A 26,871-nucleotide genomic window follows, 5' to 3' on the forward strand; every position below is an offset into this window, starting at 1 on the left:
ACCTATTGGCTATGCCAATGCTTGTTAGTCTTGTACCCTCTGACTAATACTCAGAGGAGTGGCGTTCGGTCAAGAGAGCCGGGATTAACTGCAACCCTGTCAAATGCTAATGTTTGCTCTTTCTTTGCCTCGCCCGCCTAGGGGCTATTAACTAAACTGTGGCATGGCGCTTTTTTTCTTCTTCAACACCCCCACGTTTCTCTACCTCCACCACAGATCGTCAGTAATTGCTGCTACATTAAACTCCAGGAGTGCACTGGTATGGCAACAATCGAGCAGAAAGGATTCCTCCGTGATAAACCAAGACTAGTCGTGTGTCTCAGTATCGCTAATCTATATTCAGCACTTTCATTTGTAGTAGAACAAATGGGCTGGTTTGGACAGCTTTGAGTTATATTTGTTAATTATGGGGACCTCATACGTGCATTTCCTGCCCTTGAAGATATGTTGCCCTAGTAATTATTTTGTGAAGTGGTGGGGTAAAATTATGTTTTGTTAATAAGTTGTGTGTTTTTCGTCTTGGGATAAAGCTAGTAACACGGTCCTGTTTAACACTGTAGTTAAACGTATGTTGAAAATATTGCATATTAAAGCTTTTTCCCTTTCTGTTTTCATTGTATTTACTGGACCCAGTTGGCCCTGCATCTCTGCTAAATAACCACACAGATGCCTTTTACTTGGATGATCATGGCAAGTAAATGACTACAGGTTTGTTATAACATTTATGACCATTGTTAAGGCACCTTCAACTCAACCATGTTTTAAACTAAATTTAACTACTTGTGTAACTCCCCCACAGACCGCTGGCCTTCACCATGGTAGGATGTGCCATAGAAGTTTACATACTGACTGGTTCCCAGCCAAAACCTCTCCTACCCTGCAGTCCATTTAGTGATGTGTTCACAGTAGTTACTGCTAGTTGTTGTCCAGTGAAGCCTCTACCATCTCCCAAGTATTGTGCCTTCTTTATGTATTTCCCCATGTGCCCTCGTTCCCTGTATGTCTCCGCTGGTTTTTGGAGTGCTGAGAGTGACTGATGTACTAGTATGTGGTGTGTAGCTTGGAAATGCACACAGTTGGACGGGGGGGATGGAACCCTCACAGGACCTACCTAATGTTGATGTGAGCTAAATGCCTACCATGAGATAAATAACTTGCATATCTGTCCTGTGTAACCATGTGGAAAGATGACTAACATGCGTTTACAATTGATTATTTTAATTTCTTACAGTGTAGAAAACCTGTAACACTCACAGTTTTGGGCATGTTCCCACCCCATCAACACCCGGAATATTCATTTACTCTTGCTCTAGACAGGAATAAATTTGATATTGGGTGAGAAGCTGTCTGCAAGTATTTAGTTAGATGCCATCAAACTTGGAACTGTGTGCTTGTTTAACTGTATTTGCTCCTAGGCCATAAACTTTCCAAGGTGGAGGACAGAAACTTTTGACAAGAAATGCAGAGCATTTTTTCAAATTACACACCACAGTATTGGTTCATAATTGTCTTTCACAGTCAGTTCAGGTGTCTTTAATAAGTGAACGGAATCTGTTGACGGAATCGCTACAAAGGATACCATTTTAGCCCTTGGTTCTTTAGCCCTCAGAGCCTTAGTAAAAGTCTTTTAAGTCGTCACAAACCATCTTTCTCTTATTTTAGGTCTTGTGACCATGGGGCTTGCTTGAATCTTGATTTCTCAAATGAAGAAGGGGCAGGTTTAAGGAACACTCCCAGTGTCCAGCCCATGTTACCTTTTTTGAAATTGATAGAAAACCTTTTCTAGGTATGCAAACCTCCTCCCACCTCTTCTTATTAGTTCTCGCCTGGGCAGCGCTTGCTCTGTCTCTTTGAAACATGCTGTATTCAGGATATGTGCATAAAGCTCCGCCCAATTTCCACCCATCTTTATAATTGGCTCCTGTCCCTGTCCTTTGTAAATGGTGGCTTTTCATTGGTCAATAGGCTTAGCGGTCCCTCCTTAGTACCGCCTTGTCTCTTCTTTTACCCTCCCATGAGGACACCCCTTGTTGCATGTTTTGTTACTGCCTAGGTCTTAATTACAGCCACAAGGGACTATTTTCTTAAAAGGCTTCAGGCAGGACACACACTTGGTCCTAAGCTAGGCTGGCAGTGCTCACTTTACTCACAAGAACATATCTCATTTATATGAGATCGTCTATTAATTTCCCTTCATCTGCTGCACACAGAGTAGAACCTAATCCGGAATTAATATATTAATTCTTTTGTCACATTTCAAAGCTACTAATTTTATATATGGACATAGCTAATGGAATGTACTTGTGGTACTGTCTTGCATGCAATGCATTATGGGTAGGGTTGATTTACCATATCTTCTGCAGGGTGCAGTACCATATGTGGCCAAAAGAGGTCCCCTGGGGCCCCTTTTTGGCCACATAGGATACTTCACACTGTAACACGGCTAGGTAAAAAACACTGGCATTTATAATGCCAATAACTCCAACTTTGCAGGGTGCAGTACTATATGTGGCCAAAAAAGATCCCATGGGACATCTTTTGGCCACATATGGTACTGCACCCTGCAACATGGCTAGGTAAAACAAGCATTTGCAGTGCAATAGGTCTCGCATTTACGTGAGCTATTGGCATTGTAAATGACAAAGCCTATTATTTATGTTTTGGTTTTTAAAACATAAATGAAAGGCATTGTCATTTTCAATGCCAATAGCTTAAACTCGCCAAAAATGCAAGCCCGATTGCATTGCAAATGCTTGTTTTTATTGTAACCCCCAGCCATCAGCAGAGGTGTCACTTCCTCCCCAGCTTGTTATTCTGCTGTCTCTCCGCACTTCATTTTTTTGTTTTTATAAGGTCTTGCAGCTGCAGTTTGCTACCTGGCAACTGTTTCCTGAATGCTCCTTCAAGCTCTTTTTTTTTTTGTTCATCGCTGCAATATGGATGCTGCGTCTTGAAACAGTAAATCATATTTTTTTTAAATGGCTGCTGTTTCGTGTTGAATATCATCGTGTTGTGATTTTTTGTTTGCTGGTCGGCAAAAGCACTGGAAAAGCCAAAAAGTAAGACCAATTGGCTTCAAAGCTTGTTCTTTTTTGTCATTCCAGAAAACACCAACATTGTTTAGACAGTGGCCTATGGCAAAATGGGGGAGCTTCCCTTCTGAAGGTGTTAAGGGTCGCTTGAGGCTCCCATATCTCGCAGATATTCATAGGCCTTGGACTAAATGGGTCCGCGTGAAGTGTAGAAAGCCCCTATGTGTCAACATAACGCCTAGATTATTGTAATGTAGCAAACTCAAGGCGCTGTTGTGCCGTACTGAGGAGACATTTCTCATCAGCTGCTGCCACCTTCCATTTCATGCTGCAGTTTTTGAAGTCACTTCTCAAGGGCACTGTGATGGACTACATGAGGCTCAATACCCTCCACAGAACATAACGTTTCCAACTGTTTTGTTTCAAGTAAAATCAGAACCCGAGGCTGTCTACTACTACACATTTGCTAAGCTGCAGAAATTAGTGCGGTAAGAAAACATTTCACTAACCCCCATCATGCTTCACATCTTCCACTGCTAACTTTATAAGTCATATAAATGTGTTTATTCCTTAATTTCCAGTGACAAGTCTATTTAGTAAAAGCCTACCAGTCAGCGCAGTCTGGTAATTCTGAAGTGTGGTGAAATTTGTTTTCAATACGATCAAAACAAATCAATATACTAGGTAATGACATTTCCAAACATTATAGTTTGTGCGCTCTATACTTTTATCTGTAAAACTGTATGTCTGTGCAAATGTAATGGTAATTTCAAATGAAGATGTGTTGTTTGTAATCGCAGTACGATACCACACCAAGCATACTTCACTTTACCCCACCCCACTGTACTCTACTCTGCACCACTCCACACTGCGTCACTACACTCGACGCCAATGCACTGCACCCCACGCTACTCTATTATGCACCACTGCACTCTATGCCACTTCACTCTCTATTCTGATACAGTCTACTCTATGCCACTGCTATCTATGCTACTCTGTGCCATTCCACTCTACACCCTGCAATCTACCCTGCATCACTCCACTTTACACCACTCTATTCTACGCTGCTGCACTCCATGCAACAGCACACAAAATCTACTCTTCACAACTGCACTGTATGCCACTCTACACCATTGCACTCAACATCACTTTACTCTGCACTACTCCACTCTACAGTAATTCACTATACACCACTGCATTCTACGACACTCTACTCTGCAACACTGCACTTACTGCGACAGCACACTACTCTGCACTCTACTCTATGCCACTCTAATCTACTGATCTACAGTGCACTCTATGCCACTTCACTCTACGCCTCTCTACTCTGCACCACTCTTCTCAATGCCAGTGCAGTCTTCGCCACTACAACACTCTACTCTACACCAATGCACTCTATGAAACTATTCTGCAAGACTGCACTCTCTGCCAGAGAACTCAACGCCACTTTACTCTGCACCTCTGCACTCTACAGCACTGCATCCTACTCTGCACCACTCCACTCAACGCCACTCCACACTGCATCACTCCACTCTACGTCACTCTAATCTATTCAGCACCACTGCACTCTATACCACTGCACACTACGCCACTCTACTCTGCGCCACTTCACTCTACTGCAATCTATTCTGCACGACACTACGTCACTGCACTCTATGCCTATGAACTCTACACCACTTTACTCAAATCAAAAAATCTTTATTCGATTCAAAAGAATCATCAAAGTATCACAAACAGATCTTTATACACATTGCAATATTGACCCACCTAGTACAGAAATTTAAAAACGAATTTTTCAATAGCAGGAAACTTAAGAGCAAGACGTATGTACAATTTGGGTTTTCTCCTTTTGGTCTTGACACTAATCACATGATTTCATTAAAAACTGTTGCCAATACAGTACAAAGATAACTATTCCATTAGCACGTGCAGTACCAACTTGAGCTCCAGTGCCGCTAAATTAATTAGATCATTCAATCTAAAACCATAAACACTTTTTTTTTAAGTTTTAAAATTTCTTTTAGAACTCTTAAAATTCTAGCCCATTCTTATTTCTTATGTGACTAGCAGCCAACAAAAATTTACGGACGCCACACACAATGAGTTGGGAGCTGTCAGATTTTAGGATTCTGAATGACTCTAGTTAGTTCCTAATATTCAGACTTCTACACAAGGGCTTGATCCACTTATGTCTAGGGGTTGCGTATGCAGCACAAAAAATAGAACATGTACAATGTCCTCATTTACACCTAGTAGACACAGCGAGCATTTAGGATCTCTTGCCATCAATTGAGACTTTGCCCATTTGGCTGTGAAAACATTCACTTGGAGTATCTCGTACCTAAATTTCATATAAAGTGACTTTGCCAGTTGTGGTTCGATCTAATCTAAAAAAGGCTCAAAACTCGGAGTTGTTTTAAAAGACAGAAATTGAGTAGTCAATCTCCCTAACTCAGGGTTTAAAGTGACTTTGTGCATAATAAAGTCCCAATATGTAGTCCTGATCTCCTTGTTTGAATTATCGTTCAGAAAACACGGGGTTACCCAATAACGGCTCAAACCTAGATCGGTGAGCCATTTTCGGATATGGGCCAACCAAGGGAGAGTAACAAATACATCCAGATACAGTAGCTCCCTCAGGGTCTGCCTATAGGTCTCTAGTTCCTCAGTTGTCCAGATTCTAATCCAATAAGCCAATAGCCTCCATACAGCAAGATGTTCTAGCCTTTTTATCCCAATATCGTATGTAAGTGGTATCATCGAAGTATTTTTGGGCAAGCGTGTGAACATTCTAAGGATTTTATTTTCCCCAGTGATTAGAGGCTGAAGGTTTTCTCCTCCCCATAGCTCAGATCCATAAAGTGGGGCAGATTGGGCTCTGGATTTATAAACTTTTAGTGCGGGAGTGATGGCCTTTGACAGGGTGGAATGCTGTTTCTTCACTATAGGGATAGCATTCTGAATTAGGATTGCATTTGACTTGTTTATTTGAGACTTCCATGTGAGTTTTGAGTCTAATGTGACGCCTAGGTATACAAAGTTAGGAATACATTCCAAAAGCACTCCATTCAAAGATAATCTTTTTCGAAAATGTGTATGTGGATTCATAGCCATATATTTGGTTTTGTTAGGATTTATCTCAAGTCCTTTTGTTTTACAGTAATTATAAAGACTATCAAGCAAGTTTTGGAGACCCCTGGGTGTTTGTGACAACAGTATTGTGTCGTCTGCCAAAGTAAGGGCGCAAATATGGGTGCCTCCGAGCTTGGGAGAGTCGTGCAAGGCTAATTGCAGATGTTCTACCATATCATTCACATATAATAGGAACAGGGTTGGCGCCAGGACGCAACCCTGGGCGCACTCCTCTCCTAATTGGGATTTCCTCTGTAAGCTCCCCTCCAATACCCCAGCGGACCTTTGCAAAATTTCCATTGTGAAGCCTTATAATCTGGTATAAAATCTCCTCCGGGACTCACTGCTTCTGTAACGATTTCCATTAAAGGTCTCTTGGGATAGAGTCAAAAGCTGCCTTCACGTCAATGAAGGCAACATATAGGTGTCCATGTTTTATCTTGGTGTACTTCCAGGCTATACTAAATAGTCTGAATACTTGGTCAATTGTGCTTATTTTCTGTCTAAATCCAGCCTGGCAGGTTGAAAGGATGTCTTTCTCTTCCATCCAAGCATTTAGCTTGGCCAAGATCTGTTTGGCATACACCTTTTGGGTAATGTCTATCAAACTGATAGGCCTGTAATTTTCTGGATTGTCCCTACCACCCTTTTTGTGGATAGGGACTATCTCAGCCCCCTTCCAGGATTCTGGGATAGGCTCTCCCCTGGCTATTGCATTGCACAATTGGTTCACATATGGTACCCATACGTCTGGGGCATGTTTCAGAAGGTCACCGGGAATTTTATCTGGACCAGGCGCCTTTGCTGGCTTTATGGTGGCTATAGCTTGCTCAGTATCCTCTAAGCTAAATTGAAGGTGTGTAATATGTGCTTCTAGGAGGGCACCTTCTGTAAAAACATACGAGTCTGGGGCCAGCACGTCTGGTGTGGCATAAAGACTGGAAAAAAGTCTCTGCCATGTGCAGGGATCTAGGAAGTGGTCAGTGGTCCCCTTACTTTCTTTATTCCTCTGTGCTAGTAATTTCCAAAACTTAAATTGGTCTCTGGTTTTTGCAGCTACAATGAGATCCCTCCAACTAGCATCCTCCCATTCCCTCAGGGCAGTCTTTCGTACATTTTTGCAATCGACTCTTTCCTTCCTAATCTGATTTACATTTTTGGATTGGAGAGCTCCAATGAGTCTACGTTTAGCCTTGGCACATTTCTTGTTGAACCATGGGTTCACAGACTCTGATCTCAGACTTGGTTTATTAGTGCTCCTCAGGACTTTGGTTAACTGGGTTTTTATAGTCTCTGACATTTTTGGGTAAATTTGAGTAAACAGTATAGACCCTGGGCGCGACTGCGTAACCAGCTAGTAACTCGCAGAAGTCATTATATATGTAAGTGAGGGGCTCAACCTGGTCTAATATTGTTGGCCATTTGACAGTTCTCCAAATGTTACTGACTGATGGATGTCTAAACCCTTCTCTCTGGTTCATTGGATACGATGGATGTTTGGCAGACCAACTCCCCAGCAGGTCTAGGCATAATGGGAAGCGATCGCTCTCCCCTCTTTTGTCAATCTTAAAGTCCTGAATGTGATCCCAATGTGCAATGCTTACCATTACGTAATCAATACGGGAGCTGGCATTTCCCCTAGAGAAAGTGTTTGAACACCCAATGTCTAAAGGGAACCGCCCGTTACATGCCCTTAGCCCTCTTTCTATCGTAAAGTGTAAAATGTGGGTTGCTGATGTGGAGCACGCCACCTTTTTATTTGTTTCAAGTAAAGGAATTCCCCTGGCCAAATCTTCCTCATGGAAGATCGTGTCCATTCCAGTCATCTTTTCATAGCAGCAGTTGAAGTCGCCGCCCACAAGGACAGCTCCATTTGGCTCGATGCTATCGAACACTTCCTCTAGCTCCTGGATACCCAATGCTTCTTTTGTACACTCCCTTGGCCTTAAGTATTTATTAAAGAGGTGTATATGAGGCCTGTTTTCAAATTCCAGCTTTCTCCCCAAGATGTCCTTGGAGCCAAAGTTCACTATCTCTATAATGGTTTGGTATAGAAAGATACGGGTTTAAAATCTGCAGGAAGACATGGCGCTCAGAGGGTAAACGTATAAGGAATCAAATTGCAACAAATAGGTATGGTGCTAACTGGAAGGGGAAACCCTAAAACCCCTTAATTTGTGCAGGGAAACCCTAACACACAATAGAAATCTACACAAGCCAGTGCACACAATTAAAATTACAAGAGGCAAGGTCCATGCATAGGAACAGAGATAAACTGAATCCAACGGAGGTATCAAGTCTTCTTTAATAAGTTGTACATAAACGGCCAGCCGACACGTGTTTCATCAGAGAAAACAGTCTCTGAATCTTCAGAGCTAGAAATATACAAAATCATGACTGAAATCAAAGTCATTATTCGAGACACAAGTTCTCGTAAAAACAGATCCATCACCCTCATCTAGTACAGACCCTCACAAAAGGCAAAGACAAAGACTTTGATTTTGCATCTTTCCAGCCCTGAAGATTCAGAGACTCTTTTCTCTGATGAAACACGTGTCGGCTTGCCGTTTATGTACAACTTATTAAAGAAGACTTGATACCTCCGTTGGATTCAGTTTATCTCTCTTCCTATGCATGGACCTTGCCTCTTGTAATTTTAATTGTGTGCACTGGCTTGTGTAGATATCTCTATAATGGTGTTTAGAGTGATTTTTATCCAAATGATCATCCCGCCAGAGGGTCTTCCTCTTTTCGATGGTATGGCCCCTACACAAAAGGTTCTGTAGCCTAGTTTGAGCAGGGGCTCTATCGCCCATGATTCCTGGAAAAGGCATAGATAAAAGTTGTTAACATAGTCCTGCCAGTCTGGTTCAGAAAGTTTTTGGCAAAGTCCAGCGGTGTACCAGGACAACATCTTTAAAATACCTGGAGCTAAATCAGAGGAGGGCCTATCGAGGGTTCTGCTTATAGTACGGTTTCTATGGATGTCAGTGTTCATAGAGATTGTTTGCGGGACGTGTGGGTGGTTTTTATGTGAGTAAACATCTTGCGAAACATGGAAATCCTGCTCTAGTCGCGGAGACTTCGGATTTATGTGACTATGTATGCTTTCCTTAGATGAGATCCCACCAATCCGCACATGCAGTCAATCGACTAATTATAAATTCTGTGTTTCCTCAAGGGCTAACAATGGGCTATTTCTCTCTGCTGCAGGTGTTTGTTTGTCTGAAGCTGATTTTTGATTCAAAAAATGAATGTGTTCTTAAGTTCATGGTTATCAGATTATCTGCAATGGTTTTCGAATGGAAGGTTAATTTTATATTGTCCAGATTCCCTGTTTCTTGTCAGAGACGTTCTGCTTTTATGATGTCTGATCTTATTATAGAGAGACATTGGCGTTTGTTTCTAATTCAATGTGTCACTTTATTTATTAGGGACTCTTTGTCTTGTCTGGTTTCAATACTTAGGCTAGGGACATTTGTCAGGAAGATATTATACATGTTCTCCCTAGGTCTAGTTATATGTTGCGGCATTGGATAAGGTTCCCTTGGATATTGGCTGCCTGTATTTCCCCCCCCCCACCGACCTGGTCTGAAGTTCTGGCGTGGCCCTTCTTGACCCCTACAAATTGGCCCATTTGATGTGTGAATATCAGAAAAATTGATGTTAGTGGAGTAATTAGGGTAATTAGCCGATGAGGGTTGATGGGCAGTATTACAAGCCGAAGGGTTCTTATTATAGACAGCCTCCATTGGGGCAGGGGTAGGAAAAGATCTAGGTAGACACCTATCTACTATTCCTGCAGTCTGGTTACAGATGGCTTTTCCGCTTGGGAGTTTGCTGTTCCCTTGTGTTTTACTCATTTCACTTAAAATGAGCGTAGTTCGAGTGGATGGTTTCCAGCTATTTCCTTAAGGGCTTTTATCTCATTTTGTACAATATCTAGTCTTTGATGTAGGGCTACCATGAGTGTGTAAATTTCTGTACTCTCAGTCTGAGTCTCAACTTCCCTACTACTAGCTTTCGGCTGGGTCTCATGGGGAGCATCTCATGTTTGTATTTCTTGATCTTCCTCTTGCCTAGTTTCTAGCAGTGAGTATCCATTAGAGCAGGTTACTGTAGGAGCCTCATAGTTTGTCTGTCTTACATGGCTGGGCACTACTGTCCCTGGCATAGCAGGGGTAGGACAGGCAAGTTTGCTCCGAGTTTGCTTCGGAGAGAGTGATGGAATGTGTGCGGTATTCTCGCTGTTGGCACGATGAACTATAATTGGGTCAATTGTGGTCTAACAGTGTTTGGCTTTATCTGTTTGTTGTAATATGAGGATATATTTTTTGTGCCATTAGATGTTAAGTCCCTATCGCCAGCTAAGATTGTTTTCACCTCTTCTATTAAGTCGTCGATTGCTGCTAGTGTACAGTTATCAGCTGTTGACTTAACTGGCTTACTATGTTTTGCTAGCTTCTTCTTTCCCACCGCAACCTCTATGGCCTTCCTCTTACCCATTGTCACTGCAGTATGCCCCTGGGATCTGGACTCATTTCAGCTACAAGCTGAATAACTTAATCAGTCAGTTTTTATTGTGAAGGCAAAACTGGGAGTGACTGGATCATACGTTCCAGTCCCCCCAAGTGAAGCCGTGTAATGGAGTCACATCATATTGGGACAGTCAAAACATTTGGTAGGAACAATGATCTGCCGGAGCGTTCCTTCAAGCTGATGCCCGGGGTAGAGGTAGCGTCTATATCGGTAGGTAATAGCACGGGGAACGAGTACAACAACAGAGTCCCTGTGCTGCCAAGGATAAGGTGCTGTAGACTTTTCTTTAGGAGCTATGCGTGTAAAGGAGTCAGGGGAGAATGGAGGAACTAGACTTTCACCATCTTAACAGCTAGACAACTGTGTCAAGGTCTGTAGCTAGACTTGAACGTCTAGGTTGGTCAGGCAATACACGGAGCACACAGCGCGGTGGTGGGTTCTAGTTTAGTTCCACAGACAACAACGATTGCACGGGCAGAGAAGTCTTACCAGTGTGGCAATGTTGGGGACACCAAAGCGAAAGAGGGGGGCCCAGCACTGCCGCTGACGGGAGCAGACGGGCCCGCCCTTGGTCCGGTCACGTCCCGGTCGCATCCCGCGCAGCGGTGGTCCTGACACAGCTTTATGAGCCGGAGGGCGGCGTGGTTTGATGAGTGGTGTCAGCGGTTGAAGGTGCAGTGCAGAGGAGCCTGGGAGAGTGAGTTCCTGTGCCTGGGTGAAAGCCCGGTTCCTTTGGAGCACGTCCCGCGCAGCGGTGGTCCTGGCACAGCTTTATGCGCCGGAGGGTGGCGTGGTTTGATGAGTGGTGTCAGCGGTTGAAGGTGCGGTGCATGGGAGCCTGGGAGAGTGAGTCCCTGTGCCTAGCTGCAACCCCGGTTCCTTTGGAGCGCGTCCCGCCCAGCGGTGGTCCTGACACAGCTTTATGCGCCTGAGGGCGGCGTGATTTGATGAGTGGTGTCAGCGGTTGACAGTACGGTACAGGGGAGCCTGGGAGATTGAGACCCTGTGCCTGGCTGCAACCCCGGTTCCTTTGGAGCACGTCCCGCCCAGCGGTGGTCCTGACACAGCTTTATGCGCCTGAGGGCGGCGTGATTTGATGAGTGGTGTCAGCGGTTGACAGTACGGTACAGGGGAGCCTGGGAGATTGAGACCCTGTGCCTGGCTGCAACCCCGGTTCCTTTGGAGCACGTCCCGCGCAGCGGTGGTCCTGACACAGCTTTATGAGCCGGAGGGCGGCGTGGTTTGATGAGTGGTGTCAGTGGTTGAAGGAACGGTACAGGGGAGCCTGGGAGAGTGAGTCCCTGTGCCTGGCTGCAACCTCAGTTCCTTTGAAGCGCGTCCCCCTTACAGCAGCCCCTTCACATATTTCCGGCACCAAAAATAAATGTTTTTCCCTGGCAGGCTCACCTTGGCAGTCCAACTTTTTCCTGGCTGCACATCGACCTCTGGGCTCAGGACGCCAAAATTACGCCATGGAGGTTGTGAAGGGCTCCGCTTTGCTCCGCGCTGTGCTGTGCTCCACCAGTCAGCCTCCAGGCGGTGGATATCAAACACCTGCGGCCAGAATGTTTTCATTCACCACCTTCAGACTGCTTATTTTAGTGAGCCCCATTATGAGCCCCTAATTGTAGTTCAGCAACGCTCGCCACAGGAAACACCAAAAACGCCAGCCGACAAAGTCTTCATCCGGACGCTCGACTTTACTCAAACTTAATGCACTCTATGCAAATCTGCTCTGCACCACTGTATTTTATGCTACTTCACTCTAATCCTCGACACTCCTCTCTACGAAAGTCCACCATACTCTAATGCTCTACTCCATTAACCTCTACTCTACACCACTCTACACTTCTCCACAACACTCCACTCAAGTTTACAACCCTCCCTTTGCCTTTACCCCACTAACTAGCCATGCCGAACATTAGCCACGCTGGTGTACAACATGGTTAAAATATATTGACAAAGCTAGTAACTCTTAAATAGGCGAGACCTACTGGCTTTGCCAATGCTCGTTTCACCCAAGTTCTCTTATGCTTCCCAAACTCCTTGTGTTCTTCTTGGCGGGTCATTAAACAGAGAAGAAGGCCTCTGTTCAAACAGTGCTCGCAGATGAGAATGCAGACTTCACGCAGAGTTGGCTATATGTTCTGAGAGTGAAGGCAGCACAGAGTCATTCAAGAATGCAGTGTTTGGCTTTATTCACACAGTGGGCTTGAAGCTCTGTGCAAGCTTGGAGCAAAGCAGGACGCATCTGAATGTGCGCTACACTGCTTATAGTTATAGAGGCACTCGGGTTAATGCACCCCCTGCCCATCCGGACATACCCATCAGAACTGACGACAACGACACAGCAACGTGACATCTGTGCCTCCCGACTGTCATGAATGACCAGTACAAGCCAGGAGTGTCCAAAGCTGGTCCACAAGATTCAGATCTAGACTCCCAGGAATACCACGTACTAAAGAAAACATTTGTAGTTGCAGCCTTGTATGTAAATGACAGTTTCAAGTTGCCACATACCACAGTGCCAGACTGCCAAATCACCCGAAACGCAAGGCTAGCACTGAATATACCGGACATGAGATTTTACAGGACCAGATAACAACGACATAAACACAACGTGAAATGCAATCAACAAGATCCAGTCAAAGCGTTCTCTATTGGACCTTGTTTTTTATTTATTTTTTAATAATCAACATTAATGTATGCTTAATTCTCAGCATTTAAAGCTGTAGGGCTGGGGGCACTGGACAGTCAAAGCTTATGACTTTCTCTTCACCAGCCAACCCTGGTGACCCTGACGTGAATCAATCAATCAATCAAGACATTTGTAAAGCGCGCTACTCACCCGGAGGGTCTCAAGGCGCTAGGGGGAGGGGGGTCCGCTACTGCTCGAACAGCCAGGTCTTGAGTTGCTTCCTGAAGGAGAGGTGGTCTTGGGTCAGGCGGAGGTGGATGGGGAGGGAGTTCCAAGTCTTGGCTGCCAGGTAGGAGAAGGATCTTCCTCCCATGGTGGCTCTTCGGCTGCGTGGAACGGTGGCGAGGGCGTGGCTGGTCGATCGTAGCTGGCGTGTGGGAGTGTAGAAGGTCAGGCGGTTGTTGAGGTATCTGGGGCCCAGGTCGTGGAGGGCCTTGTGTGCGTGGGTGAGGAGTAGGAACGTGATTCTCTTGCTGACGGGGAGCCAGTGCAGGTCACTCAGGTGACCAGAGATGTGGCTGTGTCGGGGGATGTCAAGGATGAGTCGTGCGGAGGCGTTCTGGATGCGTTGGAGTCTTTTCTGTAGTTTGGCTGTGGTTCCGGTGTAGAGGGTGTTTCCGTAGTCCAGTCGGCTGGTGACGAGAGCCTGGGTGACCGTCTTTCTGGTTTCGGTGGGGATCCATCGGAAGATCTTTCGGAGCATGCGTAGGATGTTAAAACATGATGATGAGACAGCGTTGACTTGTCTGGTCATCGAGGGAGGAGTCCAGGATGAAGGCCAGGTTGCGTGCGTGGTCCGTAGGTTTGGGTGCGCTGCCCAGGGCGGGGGGCCACCAGGAGTCGTCCCAGGCGGAGGGTGATGATCCCAGGATGAGGACTTCCGTCTTGTCTGAGTTCAGTTTCAGGCGGCTGTTCATCATCCACTCGGCTACGTCTTTCATCCCTTCGTGTAGGTTGGTTCTGGCGGTGGCTGGGTCGTTGGTGAGGGAGAGGATCAGCTGAGTGTCGTCGGCGTAGGAGATGATGTTGAGGTTGTGTTGGCGTGCGATGGCTGCGAGGGGGCTCACGTAGACGTTGAAGAGGGTGGGGCTGAGTGATGATCCTTGCGGGACGCCGCAGATGACTTTGGTGGCCTCGGATCTGAACGGGGGGAGGCGGACTCTCTGGGTTCTTCCAGCGAGGAACGAGATGATCCAATCTAGAGCCCTCTCTTGGATTCCGATGTTGCTGAGGCGCTGTACTAGGGTGCGGTGGCAGACAGTGTCAAACGCTGCGGAGAGGTCCAGGAGGATGAGGGCCGCTGTTTCACCGTTGTCGAGCAGGGCTCGGATGTCGTCAGTGGCTGCGATGAGGGCGGTCTCGGTGCTGTGGTTGGCTCGGAAGCCGGACTGCGAGTGGTCGAGGGATCCGTTTGTCTTGAGGAAGGCGGCAAGCTGTCTGTTGACGGTCTTCTCGATGACTTTGGCAGGAAAAGGCAGGAGCGAGATGGGGCAGTAGTTCTTGAGGTCGGAGGGGTCTGCTGATGGCTTCTTCAGGAGGGCGCTGAGCTTGGCGTGCTTCCAGCTCTCCGGGAAGGTGGCGGTGTTGAAGGAGCAGTTGATGATGTCCCTGAGTTGGGGTGCGATGACGGAGTCGGCCTTGTTGAAGACTTGGTGGGGGCATGGGTCGGTTGGTGATCCGGAGTGGATGGTGTTCATCGTGTGGCTGGTGTCTTCGGTGCTGACCGGGGTCCAGGCGCGGAGGGTAGTGGTGGGGGTCGTTGGTTCGGTGGTTGGGTGCGTGGTCTGTGCGCCGAAGCTGTTGTGTATATCGGCGATCTTGCGGTGAAAGAACGAGGCGAGGGAGTCGCAGAGGGCTTGTGAGGGAGTGATGTCGTTGTTTCCGGCGCTGGGGTAGGAGAGCTCTTTGACGATGCTGAAGAGTTCCTTGCTGTTGTGTGCGTTGTTGTCTAGTCGTTTCTTGAATGCTGTCCTCTTGGTGGTGTGGATCAGCTGGTGGTGTTTGTGGGAGGCGTGCTTGAGGGCGGTCATGTTGTCTGTAGTCGGGTTTTTTCGCCAGGCTTTCTCGAGGGTACGGCAGTTCTTTTTGGATTTTTTGAGGTCGTCGTTGAACCAGGAGGCTTTCTTGCTGCCGGGCCTGCTGGGGTGGTTTTTCAGAGGTGCGAGGTCGTCAGCGCAGTTGGTGATCCACTGTGTGAGGTTGTTGGCTGCTTGGTTGGGGTCCGTTGAGCTGGCGGGAGGGTTCTGGCTCAGTGATGTGGTGAGCTGGTCGGTGGTGATCTTGTTACAGTTCCTGCGGGGAGCCTGTGGTGGTGGTGAGTCGTGGTTCTTCTGAAGCTGAAGTGGACGCAGCTGTGGTCTGTCCAGTGGAGTCCGGTGGCGTGGCTGAAGGAGATGTACTTGCTGGAGGAGAAGACTGGATCAAGCGTGTGTCCGGCGTAGTGGGTGGGGGAGTTCACCAGTTGCTTGAGTCCGAGGTTGGCGAGGTTGTCCAGCAGGGTGGTGGTGTTGTTGTCGTTGTTGTTCTCCAGGTGGAAGTTGAGGTCCCCTAGGAGGATGTAGTCAGCGGAGGGGAGGGCGTGTGGGCTGATGAAGTCTGCGATGTCTTCGCTGAATTGAGTGCGGGGTCCTGGGGGTCTGTAGATGAGGGTGCCTCTGAGTGTGGTCTTGGGGTCGGTGTGTATCTGGAAGTGAAGGTGTTCGGCAGCTGTGAGGGGTGAATGGATCATTCCAGCCTTACTCGCCCAAACATCTCTACCTACAAAGCAACAGACCCTTACTAGGCCCAACATCCTCTTTCACAAAACACAATTCTGGAATAATGGTAAGGTCAGTGTTGTACCTCCGATGGGTTCGTACTCAAACATGGTAACTGGACGGACACTGGGAGGGGATGGGGGTGGAGGGGGGGGTCACCGCCAGGCTCTTGTCAAGAAAAGCATTTTGCTCATATTAGTGCTTTTGTTTTAACTGGAAAAAGATGAGCAGCAGTAAACCGCTCTGTAATGGATCATCACTATCATCTTTTGTCATTTATATCCTAGCTGGGAATTTGACCTGGGCACCCTGGATGACAAAGACTGGGTCGAGGTCAAGATGGCTGCATGTCAACTGCTTATGTCGACACAGCTGCTTCGCATACAGTTTATCTATTTTCATAGCATATAATACACGCCATATTGGTTATTCAAAATGGGGAAATGTACAGATGGCCTCTGCTTTAGGTGCCACTTGCGTACGGGCACTTTTTCCATATGGTGTGGGAATGCCCAGTAATACAGGTTTATTGCTTACAGATGCACAAGGGTCCGGACACAGGTCAGGTCAGTGGGAGGCAACTTACTGCTGATCCCCGACTTGCCCTACTTGGGATCATAAAGCTAGCAACAATTGTTCACATGGAACTGATTTTCAAGAATAATCTTTTTTTTAATCACATTTTTCTTACTTTGTGTTTAGTTTAGTCAAAGAAAAGGAAGGAATAAAAATAAGGCAGAGTCTATCTGCCGTAAATAAATTTCAATAATACAATACAGTTGTTTATTTTGGAAAGAAAGTAGCCAACTGGATATGTTCAATTGTAGTCAATTCAGCCAAAATAAGTACGACATGTATTAATTAGTTAATACATATCATATGACATTTTTATTTTAACTACAATACACAAAAAACAGTGAATAGAAGGTTTTTATTTTAACTACAATACACAAAAAACAGTGAATAGAAGGTTTTAAAAGAAAAAGGAAAGAAAGTGACAGATGCGACCACAGTGAAGTGACCATAACCAAACAAATTTTAACCCCTTCGCTGCCAGGCCTTTTCCCCTCCTGTGCCACGCCCTTTTTTGGCTATTTGGGGTAGTGCGCGCTGAGGCCCCTGTAAATTTTTTGACCACAAAAGGTATCCATGCCAAATTTGCGTCCTTTTCCAACTTCATGGGGATTCTAAAAGTACTCAGGGTTTGTGGATTCTCCTAGAGGGATCACAGAAATGAGCCAAAATACAGCAAAAGTTTGGTTTTTTTTCGGAAAAACGGGCTGCAAATGAAAGCATCTGGGTTTTTCCCTGCAAATGTTATCAAAAAAGGGTTTGTGGGGTTGAAATCACCATTTTCCCAGCTTTTCGGGGATACCAGACTTTTGTCAGAAACCCAACATTTTTTACACAGTTTTGGCATTTTTCTGGGACATAGCCTATTTTTGCTATTTTTTGTGCTTTTGACATCCTTCCAGTTAATGGCAGAAATGGGTACAAAAGCAATAATGGATCCTGGAAAGCTATACATGTTCGAGAAGAAGACAACATTCTGAATTCAGCAAGGGGTCATTTGTGTAGATCCATCAAGGTTTTTTAATAGAAACTAACAGTTAAATATAGGATAAATTAAAAATTAGTTGAAAAAACAGCCTTTTGTGTCAACGTTTTCACCTGTAACTTCTTCTAATTATGACAGATCTTTGAAAGCAATATACCATTACATCCGCTGGACATTACTGGTTGTGGGGCTATATAGGACTTGTAGGTTCACCAAGAACCCGACAAACCCAGAGCCAAAAACTGAGCAGCAACTTGCAATGGTTTTTTATTATGTACCGGGTATATAGTAATTATTCTGTAAAAATGTGTACATGGAAAAATCAGTATGAAAGAAACCTATGTATTTCTGAAATGGGAACAAAATATAGAGTTTAGAAACAGTAGATGTTTGCACATTTCTGAAATTGGGAATACTCATACTAGCATGAGAATTATCAGTCATTTTTTTAGAATGACTTCTTTTTTACACAATATCTTTCATTTGGAAGGCAGAAATGCATCAAGAGTCAATAGATAATAACAGTTCCTTTACAAATCTGAATTACCCTAAGTCTCCCGATAAAAATGTCACCTCACTTGTGTGGGTAGGCATAGTGCCCGCGACAAGAAACGGCGCAAAACGCAACGTGGTCACGACTCAATATCGCTGTGAAAATTTACCCTTTTTTGGCAAAGTGCCTAGCTCTAGTTTTTGAACCCTAGCTCTGCGGGCACCTTGGGTAACCTAGCAAACCTATACATTTTTGTAAACTAGACAGCCAGGGGAATCCAGGATGGGGTGACTTGACTGCCTCCCACCAGGTTCTGTTACCCAGAATCCCTTGCAAACCTAAAAATTGTCAAAAAAAACACATTTTCCCCACATTTCTGTGGTGGAAAGTTCCGGAGTATGCGTGGATCCACAAATTTCCACCCACCCCACGTTCCCCAAAGTCTTACGAGAAAAACGGTACCTCACTTGTGTGGGTCGGCCTAGTGCCCGTGACAGGAAACGGCGCAAAACGCAACGTGGTCACACCTCAATTTCGCAGTGAAAAATGACCCTTTTTTGGCAAAACGTCTAGCTGTAGTTTTTGAACCCTAGCTCTGCAGGCACCTTGGGAAACCTAGCAAACCTATACATTTTTGAAAACTAGACACCCGTGTGCTTCCAGGGAGGCATGGCTTGCGTGGAACCCCCAACGTTTCCTTACCCAGAATCCCCTGCAAACCTAAATTTTAGCTGAAAAAATCACATTTTTCACATTTTTGTGTGGGAAAGTTGTGGCATTACCGGACTCACTCAAATTTCCAACCACCCAGCGTCCCCCCGGGTCTCCCGGTAAAAATGGTGCCTCACTTGTGTGGGAGGCCCAAGTACCCGCGACAGGAAAGGGCCCAAAACGCAGTGAGGCGACATCAAAATTGCCTATCTCAAAACCACCTGGTTTTGCAAGGGGGGTCACTTGGGTTTTTGGCCCGGTGCTCGGCGGTCATCTAGGGAAACCTACCAAACCCATACATTTCTGAAAACTAGACACCCGGGGGCTTCCAGGGAGGTATGGTTTGCGCGGATCCCCCAACGTTTCCTTACCCAGAATCCCCTGCATTGTTTCACTTTCACTGTAATGACGTCGGCGCGAAGTGCGCGCCGACCGTCATTACAGTGAAAGGGGGGGGGGCCTCGGGAAGCTGTTCCCCAGCTCCGGAGGCTATTTTGGCAGAAAGGGAATACCTCGCACCAGAGGGATTCCCTAGGGTATGCCTCATGACGAGCTGGACTCGTCATGGGCACAGCGCGACTGTGCTCCATGACGAGTCCAGCTCGTCATGGGCATACAAGGGGTTAAAGGGACATATCTTGTTGACAATACCTAAGTATAGTCTAATATAGCACCAGAGAACAATCTGGTTCTTCCTCTGGAGTATTGAAACAAAATTACATTGACATCCTAAGACATAATAATAACCCGTTTTTTTTATTTCTAAGTCACGATATGTCCTTTTAAAATTCTCAAAAAGGTCAAAAAGCTCTGGACACATCTCACGAAGGAGGGGAGGCTGATTAGGGAATCATTAAAAGTAGGGCTGGGGTCTTTGTAACCTTCTGATACACATCAATGAGAATGATATAAAGGTGTGATCTCCTAGCTACTCCCATTGGCTATGTTTGGTGCTATCAGATTTGGAGGCCCTCCTGCTTGAAAACCTGCTCTCTAGAGGAAAAGCACGACAGAGAAATGATCACTTCAAACACAAACTTCAAAAATCGAGACACTAAATCAAATTTATGTCTGGATTATAAAAATGGGAGCTTCAGACTCCTAAATTGTCAAATGAAAGCTGTACATGAGCGTGGAGCAGCTCAGTACGACTTCGGCCTATTGTGACTAGGACTGGGGCATAAAGGATCTACCAGTCTCCCATGCTGGGTGAGGGGACATTACCAGGAGATAAAGAACACTTGCTTGGAGCACCGACTTCTGCCTGACCCAAGACCAGAGAACACAGTAAGGGGGAAGGAGATCACCTGGAGGGAGCAAAGGCAAGTGGGGATCCTGCCGAGTGGATCCTGAGAATAGAATGTGCTATTCTGGTCCATCAAAACCCCACACCGTTTAGAATGTCTGCCCATTTGCACCACCGGAACGATTGAGGCATGTGCGTATTCCATGACTCCAGTATGCCAAGTGGGGTTTGCAGTGAAGAATAAGGGTTGTCTCCCTTGGTGCTGACCTGAAAAAGATACAGGCCATCAACTGGTGCAGCGGTGAGACATGAGGAGGGCAGTTGCCTCATTTGTGTTGCTTGTAACCCCCATATGGCTGTTGGGGGCAGCGTGAAAGATTACGGGCAGTAGACCTGGTGCAGCGCTAGATAAAGAAGAGGGCCGTCGCCAGTGTAGCCTGAAGAGGGCCGTCGCCTTTTGTGCAGTGTTATGACTCCCACCTCCAAAGGGAAAGGAGTGAGCCATGGTGAAGTGAAAGAGCTGTTGTCCGGAAGCAACATACAGCAGTGACGGCATGGTCTGTGACCTATTGAAGAAGAGTAACAGTTCAAGAATCCATTTCTAGGAATATCCAAGACCTGCCTTCAGACTTGTAGAGAGACTTACCGCATGACCAGAGAAGCACCACGGATGCCTGCTGCCTCGACTGCAGCATTCTGACTTCTGTTCATTGCTGGCCCACTGACACATGCCCGGAGACACTAAACCGCCAGTCCTTCGAGAGCAGGTAAGACTGAATATCTGACTGGCATACTACAGCACACAGACAGACACTTTCACTTTCTAAAGTCATAGCAGAACTTTTAAGACTTGAACTCACTTGTGGGACCTAGCTAAGATGTCACCACAGGCCTCAGAACAGGAAGTGGGACTAGAGGGCTAACCCACGTAACACTTGCGTGCCTACCTCATGAAGCATCAGTCTATTATTTGTGTTGTGTTGTATTGTACTTTGTAAATAGATACTCTTTTTTAAATAAAAACTATCATTATTGGACAATAATTTTTTGGGTTGCTGGATTTATGTTGAGTTGTGAGCTTGTGCTCACTCTACACCTACCACCTCTCCTAGAAGCCTTGGACTGCTCGACAAGCGCTTCCACTGAGAGTCGAGTGCTTAAGGAGTACTTGGCCCAGTCGCTCAGAGCCCAAAGTAGGTCGGGCCACAGAACATCAGGAGTGAAAGGCCTCAATTACGACGGTTTGTCCAGTAACGCCTGATTGCCCAGTGGCTCTCTGAACGGGTTCGGGCATGCTACATGAATGTTTGTAGGTTAGAGAACAACAGATCTCCATCAAGTGAAATGCCCCTGGATTGAAATATCTTCATCTGGCTGCCGGATACTGATCTGTTGAGTGCCCTGCCCACCCCTGTTTGTTCCTGCAGAAGTGGGTTGAGATTGAGCAATAGTGACGGTGGAAGATTGCACTGCTATGAGGTGGTGGCATATGCACACCCCAAGAACCTTTTTTTCCTTGAAACATTATGCTATTTCTGGGCTTCAACCGGTTACCAAACCCCAGAAGTTGGCGCCTCTCTATGATATTGCATGGGCAAATTGCACTTTGCATCTAATAGTTTTTGTGTAAGCAATTTTAAGGCACATTGTCCCCTGTAAAACTAAAATATATTTAATATACAAAAATACCTCCATCTACGTACATTGATATCGTGCTGCTAAAAGTGTGTTGCTTTTGCTCCACTGATTTTACACATTGCCACATGACCCCTATTCCTAGACAGAACATTGTAGTAGTTCATGGATGTATGTCATGAAGCAAATGTGACAGTGTGTGTCAACTGAAAATTGATAAGGCACCATAACTTTACTTACTGTTAATGTGGCATTTCAATTTAGTACATTTATAATGATGAGATGAAGTTGGAAAATACTTAAAGAAATAGTACGTGAACCCCACCCACCTCAAATTCCCAAAAATTCTAGAATTCATTAATGTATTATCACCTAACCACAATGCCACACGATTTTTAAATGGGGTAATCTTTTCTGGCAGGTGCCAAATTGCAACCAGCCAGCAGCCCATGCTTTTCTTTCAACATAACTCTATTTGGGAACAGCGAGGAACTTGTGCATGTCTGGCACCATTTTAGAACGCAGGATCAGCAGACCAACATGCTATAATTTTTCTTAGCAACTATTTCAAGTAGGTTTTACGGTGTTTTGTTTGCTGAAATGGCTTTTTGGAATACTCCTGCATACCTACTTCCAGATGCCTACTTTAAGCAGTGTGAGCGGTCACAAGGTTTTCCATTATCAAGTGAGATAATGTGAGCTGGTCCACTCTTGAGCAAAACAGTATTTTAACATGGCTGAAGTCCTGGTCTTCCTTTCTCATGTGGCCTATGCGAGTGATTACAGCGGCAAAGAAAAGGCCTGAAAAATGGATGACATGGCATTTCCTGGTGGGGAAATGTGTTTTCTGTTCTGCTAAGGGACAAGGTGGTGGATGGAAAGGCAAAAACGTCCTTTGATCTAGCACTGAGGAAAATATAACAACTGGTGGGCGTGTCTTAAGTGTGGACTTCTCTGCCCATCCCTTCCTCCCGTTTCTAAATATCTCTTCTGGGCTATGGGCGAAAATACTCCTGGAAAGTCAGAGTAGGTTGCTAAAAGTGCCAGATGAATGAAGGTGTATGGGTCAGGGTAGACAATGTCCCTGATTTGCCCCTTGAAATCCCGTGCATGCATACGACTGTTAGGGAGTGGAGGTGGGAATATTTTCCTAGAAAGGTCCACCCGATGGGTGACACCCCTTCAAGCCAGCCGATCCCCGGGGAAGACTAAGGTTATGAGTGGGTTGAATCAGGGTTGGCACCAGGACCTGGGCAAGAAGGAATCTTTCTAGCCCCTGCTAATAGTTTTTCTCTGAACGCTAGGGGGAACTGATTGTGGGGCATCACAATCCTGCGATCCCCAGCCAAGAATCTCAATGGAAAAAATAAGGGGGAGGAGAAGAATACTTTTGTTGTCATGGAACATTCCTCTCCCACACTGGGTAACCTAGGGCAAAATGAGATGCCTCTGGAACAGATCAACGTTTGTGGTATATGTGGAACCCATAGCCAAAGCACTCTAACTGCCAAAGCAACTAAGCTTCTCTTCCAGTGTCTTCTGCTGATTAACAAAACAATGACAATCTTGAAAAGGATCAGACACAGTCCGTTATATTCAATTTTTTTTATAAACATGTAATGCGTAGACCTATGCATATACATGCATTCAACGATGCACAATAAACGATGTACAGCGTTGAGTTTTAGAAAAAATATGATTGACAAGCCCCTTTTTCTCACGAGGGATGACAGAGTCAATGTGGTCGTTCTTATTTTTTTTTGTATACACAATGTTAGCCTTACATGGCTCGTCGCTTGCTCCGAAGAGAGCATGGACTTTCACACGAAGCAATGAATTGCGTTACATACCCAAGTACTGAGGAACCACTGTCTCGTTTTTAGGTATTCCTAGCTGCAGTAAGGGTGAGCTCGGTTGTTTCTCTCGTCAGCAGAACTCAGGAAATTAATTCTCCCCAGTCTGTGAGTACTAGAGTGGCTGCCTCCTGGACGTATCAAATCAAAACCAATATAATTTCAATTAGATAGACATGCCTTCATGAGCTGAAACACGACTCCCCTGAAACATTTGCTTTCTCTGCCAAAGGACCAGGTTCTGGAAATCCAGCCCTGCCTCAAAACAGACTAATGCCCTATAGAAAGCAGAACAATGAATGTCAAGAGCTTTTTGCTGCTGCCAATGCAACTTTCCCCAAACATTTAGTTACCCTGAAGGCCTTGAACGACATTTGTAGATCGTGACTTTCCAAGAGACTAGTAGAGCAAACATAATAGACACTGCAATTGAGCACTGGGGTTAAGCACTGTATCACTGGGGAAATGTTTATTCCTTTCCCCGCTCACATACGCTTATGTTGCAAAAAATCTTCAAGTCATCCATTCGCAGCCCTAAGGGGGACTTCCTGCTCGTTAACCGTAACGTGGGTTAGTAGATTTTCAATCGAAAAAACAATAGCAACTCGTGTAAAGCAACCACGAAGAAGCCCAAATAAGCAGCAAAAGCTAAAGGGTTTAACGACCGGAATAAATGGTAAGGAGAAGATCAAGAAGCAGAAACCTCTTAGTCGGACCTGCTGGAATATGGAAGCAAAGAACCTTTGTCACAGCAATGGCCGTTTGGAGTGTTAGGAAGAAAGTGTGTGCTAAATATGTCGAATTTGAGCATTTAAAGACTCTAGACGTTTTTGTATCAAGGTCGTCTTGCATGGGTTAATTTTAATAGAGTCCTGAAGTTATCTAAATTCTATAGTGGGTGTGGTGGCACGGTTTCCAATGGTCACGCTAAAGAGTAAGTCCTTAAGTATAGCATTTGTTTTTAAAACAAGCATTGGCAAAGCAAAGAGGTCTCTCATATGCAAGAGCTATTGGCTTTGGCAATGTGTTTTAGTCATGCTGTACACCACTGTGGCAGCTGTTCAGCATAGCTAAATGTTAGTGGCGTGGGTTGGGGAAGAGTAGAGTGGGCTAGATTGGGGAAAACTGGAGTGGGGTAGACTAATGTAGAGAGGGTGACATTGGAGTTGTGTGAGGGTAGATTGGAGTGGGGGAGAGGGGTAGATTGGAGTAGAGTGTGGTGATTATGGATTGGAGGGGTAGATTATAGTGGGGTAAACTGGGGTGAGTGGGGTAGATTGTAGCGGGTTCAATAAGGGTAGAGTTGAGTGGGGTAGTCTGCAATGGAGTGGGGTACACTGACGTTGTGTGGGGGAGATTAGAGTGTGATGGAGTGGGGTAGTTGAAGTGGAGTGTGGTAGACTGGGTTGGGGTAGAGTGGATTGGGATGGAGTTGGATGGGGTAGATTACAGTGGGGTGGACTGGGTAGATTGAAGTTGTGTGGGGTACAGTGGAGTAGAATTAGAGTGGAGTGGGATAGATTTGGTGGAATGGAGTGGGGTAAATTGGAATGGAGTGGGATAATTTAATTGGAGTGGAGTGGATTGGGTAAGATTTGAGTGGAGTGTGACAGACTGGAGTGGGGTAGATTGGGATGGAGAGGGATGGACTGGGGTAGAATGCAGTGCAGTGGAGTAAGTTGAGTGGGGTTGACTGGAGTGGGGTCGATTGGAGTGGGGTAGATTGGGATAGAGTGGAGTGGGGCAGATTGGAGTGGAGTAGATTGGGGGACTGGAGTGGGGTAGATTAAGGTACATTAGAGTGTGGTAGATTGTGGTGGAGTGGAGTAGAATGTGGTAGATTGGAGTGGGAAAGAGTGGAGTGGGGTAGATTAGGGTAGAGTGGAGTGTGGTGATTGGGAATTGGAGGGGGTAGATTGGAGTATAGTGGGATGGTTTGTGGTGGAGTGGGGTAGACTGCGGTAGATTGGAGTGGGGTAGAGTTTAATGGCGTAGATTGTGATAGATAGGAGTGGATGGGGGTGGAGTGGAGTGGGTTAGACTGAGTTAAGTGTAGTAGAGTAGACTGGAGTGGAATTGGGTAAATTGGGGTAGATTGGGGTGGAGCAGAGTGGGGAAGATTGGAGCAGAGTGGGGAAGATTGTGTTGTAGTGGGGTAGATTGGAGTGTAGTGTGCTAGATTGGATTAGAGTGTAGTGGGGTAGATTGGATTGAAGTGTAGTGTGGTAGATTGGATTAGAGTGTAGTGGGGTAGATTGGATTGGAGTGTAGTGGGGTAGATTGGTGTTAGTTTGAGGGAGTGGTGTAGACTGGAGTGAGGTAGATTAGAGTGGAGTGGTGTAGATTGGAGTGGGGCAGGCAGATTGGCATGGGGTAAGGTAGATTTGGGTATACTGGAGTTGGGTATATGGAACTGGGGTAGATTGGGGAAGAGTGGAGTGGGTCAGACTGAAGTAGAGTGGATTGCGGTACATTGGGGTGGAGTGGGGTAAGTGGTGTAGAGTAGAATGGCGTGGAGTGGCATAGAGGGGAGTGGAGTGTTGTAGAGTGTTTTAGAGTGGAGAGGCATGGAGTGGCACGTCGTAAAGTGGATTGGCGTGTTGTAGAGTGTAGTGGAGTGTCGCAGAATGGAGTGGCATGTCGTAGTGTGGAGTGTTGCAGAATGGAGTAGCGCGCCTTAGGGTGAAGTGGTATAGAGTTGGCTAGAGTATTGTAGAGTAGAGTGGAGTGGCATATTGTGGAGTATACATGGTGTGGTAGCGCACTGCCTTTACAGACAACACATTTTCAATTGAAATAAGAATTACATTTACACAGACAAAGTTTTATTCTGCGCACTGTGTGTGGAAATGTCAACAACTAGTGCACTGATGTGTTTTGATCGTATTCAAATATTCGTTTCCACCACGCTTCAGAATTACAAAAAAAAAACCTTTAAACTTAATTTGTACTTTCCGATTTCTGATATATTATGAAATATCAGCACAGTTCATTTTTTGTGTGATATAAAAAAGCATTTTCTTTCACAGCAAGATTGACACATACATTCTCTCACTTTGAAGTCAGAGAAAGAAATTAAATATCAAGCTTTCTTGGAAGACAGAGCCTGGCAATTGTTATGTTATGTTATAGGGGTATTTGTTAAGCGCACAGCTACTCCATGGAGTGTGACCGCGGTCTTTGAACGTACAGAACAAGATGTAATGGCCTGTTTACTG

The 26,871-nt window shown here is 45.6% G+C and overlaps 1 protein-coding gene across 4 annotated transcripts in view; it reads right to left on the reverse strand.

The window, feature by feature from the left end:
• The window catches only part of LOC146812475 (chloride channel CLIC-like protein 1), a 1,578,371-nt gene that overhangs the window by 757,998 nt on the left and 793,502 nt on the right, over positions 1 to 26,871 (reverse strand). Inside the window, exon 1 of one of the 4 annotated variants that reach the window (XM_085619466.1) lies at positions 11,193 to 12,098. The exons of the other annotated variants lie outside the window; for them this stretch is intronic. Within the exon in view, the coding sequence (XP_085475592.1) occupies positions 11,193 to 11,297 (105 nt within the window). The 5' untranslated portion in view covers positions 11,298 to 12,098. Of the gene's footprint in view, positions 1 to 11,192; positions 12,099 to 26,871 lie in introns of those variants that run through there. 4 annotated transcript variants of the gene reach the window in all.

Source organism: Triturus cristatus, chromosome 7 (assembly GCF_964204655.1).
Source record: "Triturus cristatus chromosome 7, aTriCri1.1, whole genome shotgun sequence".
In the NCBI taxonomy this organism is placed as follows: domain Eukaryota; kingdom Metazoa; phylum Chordata; class Amphibia; order Caudata; family Salamandridae; genus Triturus; species Triturus cristatus.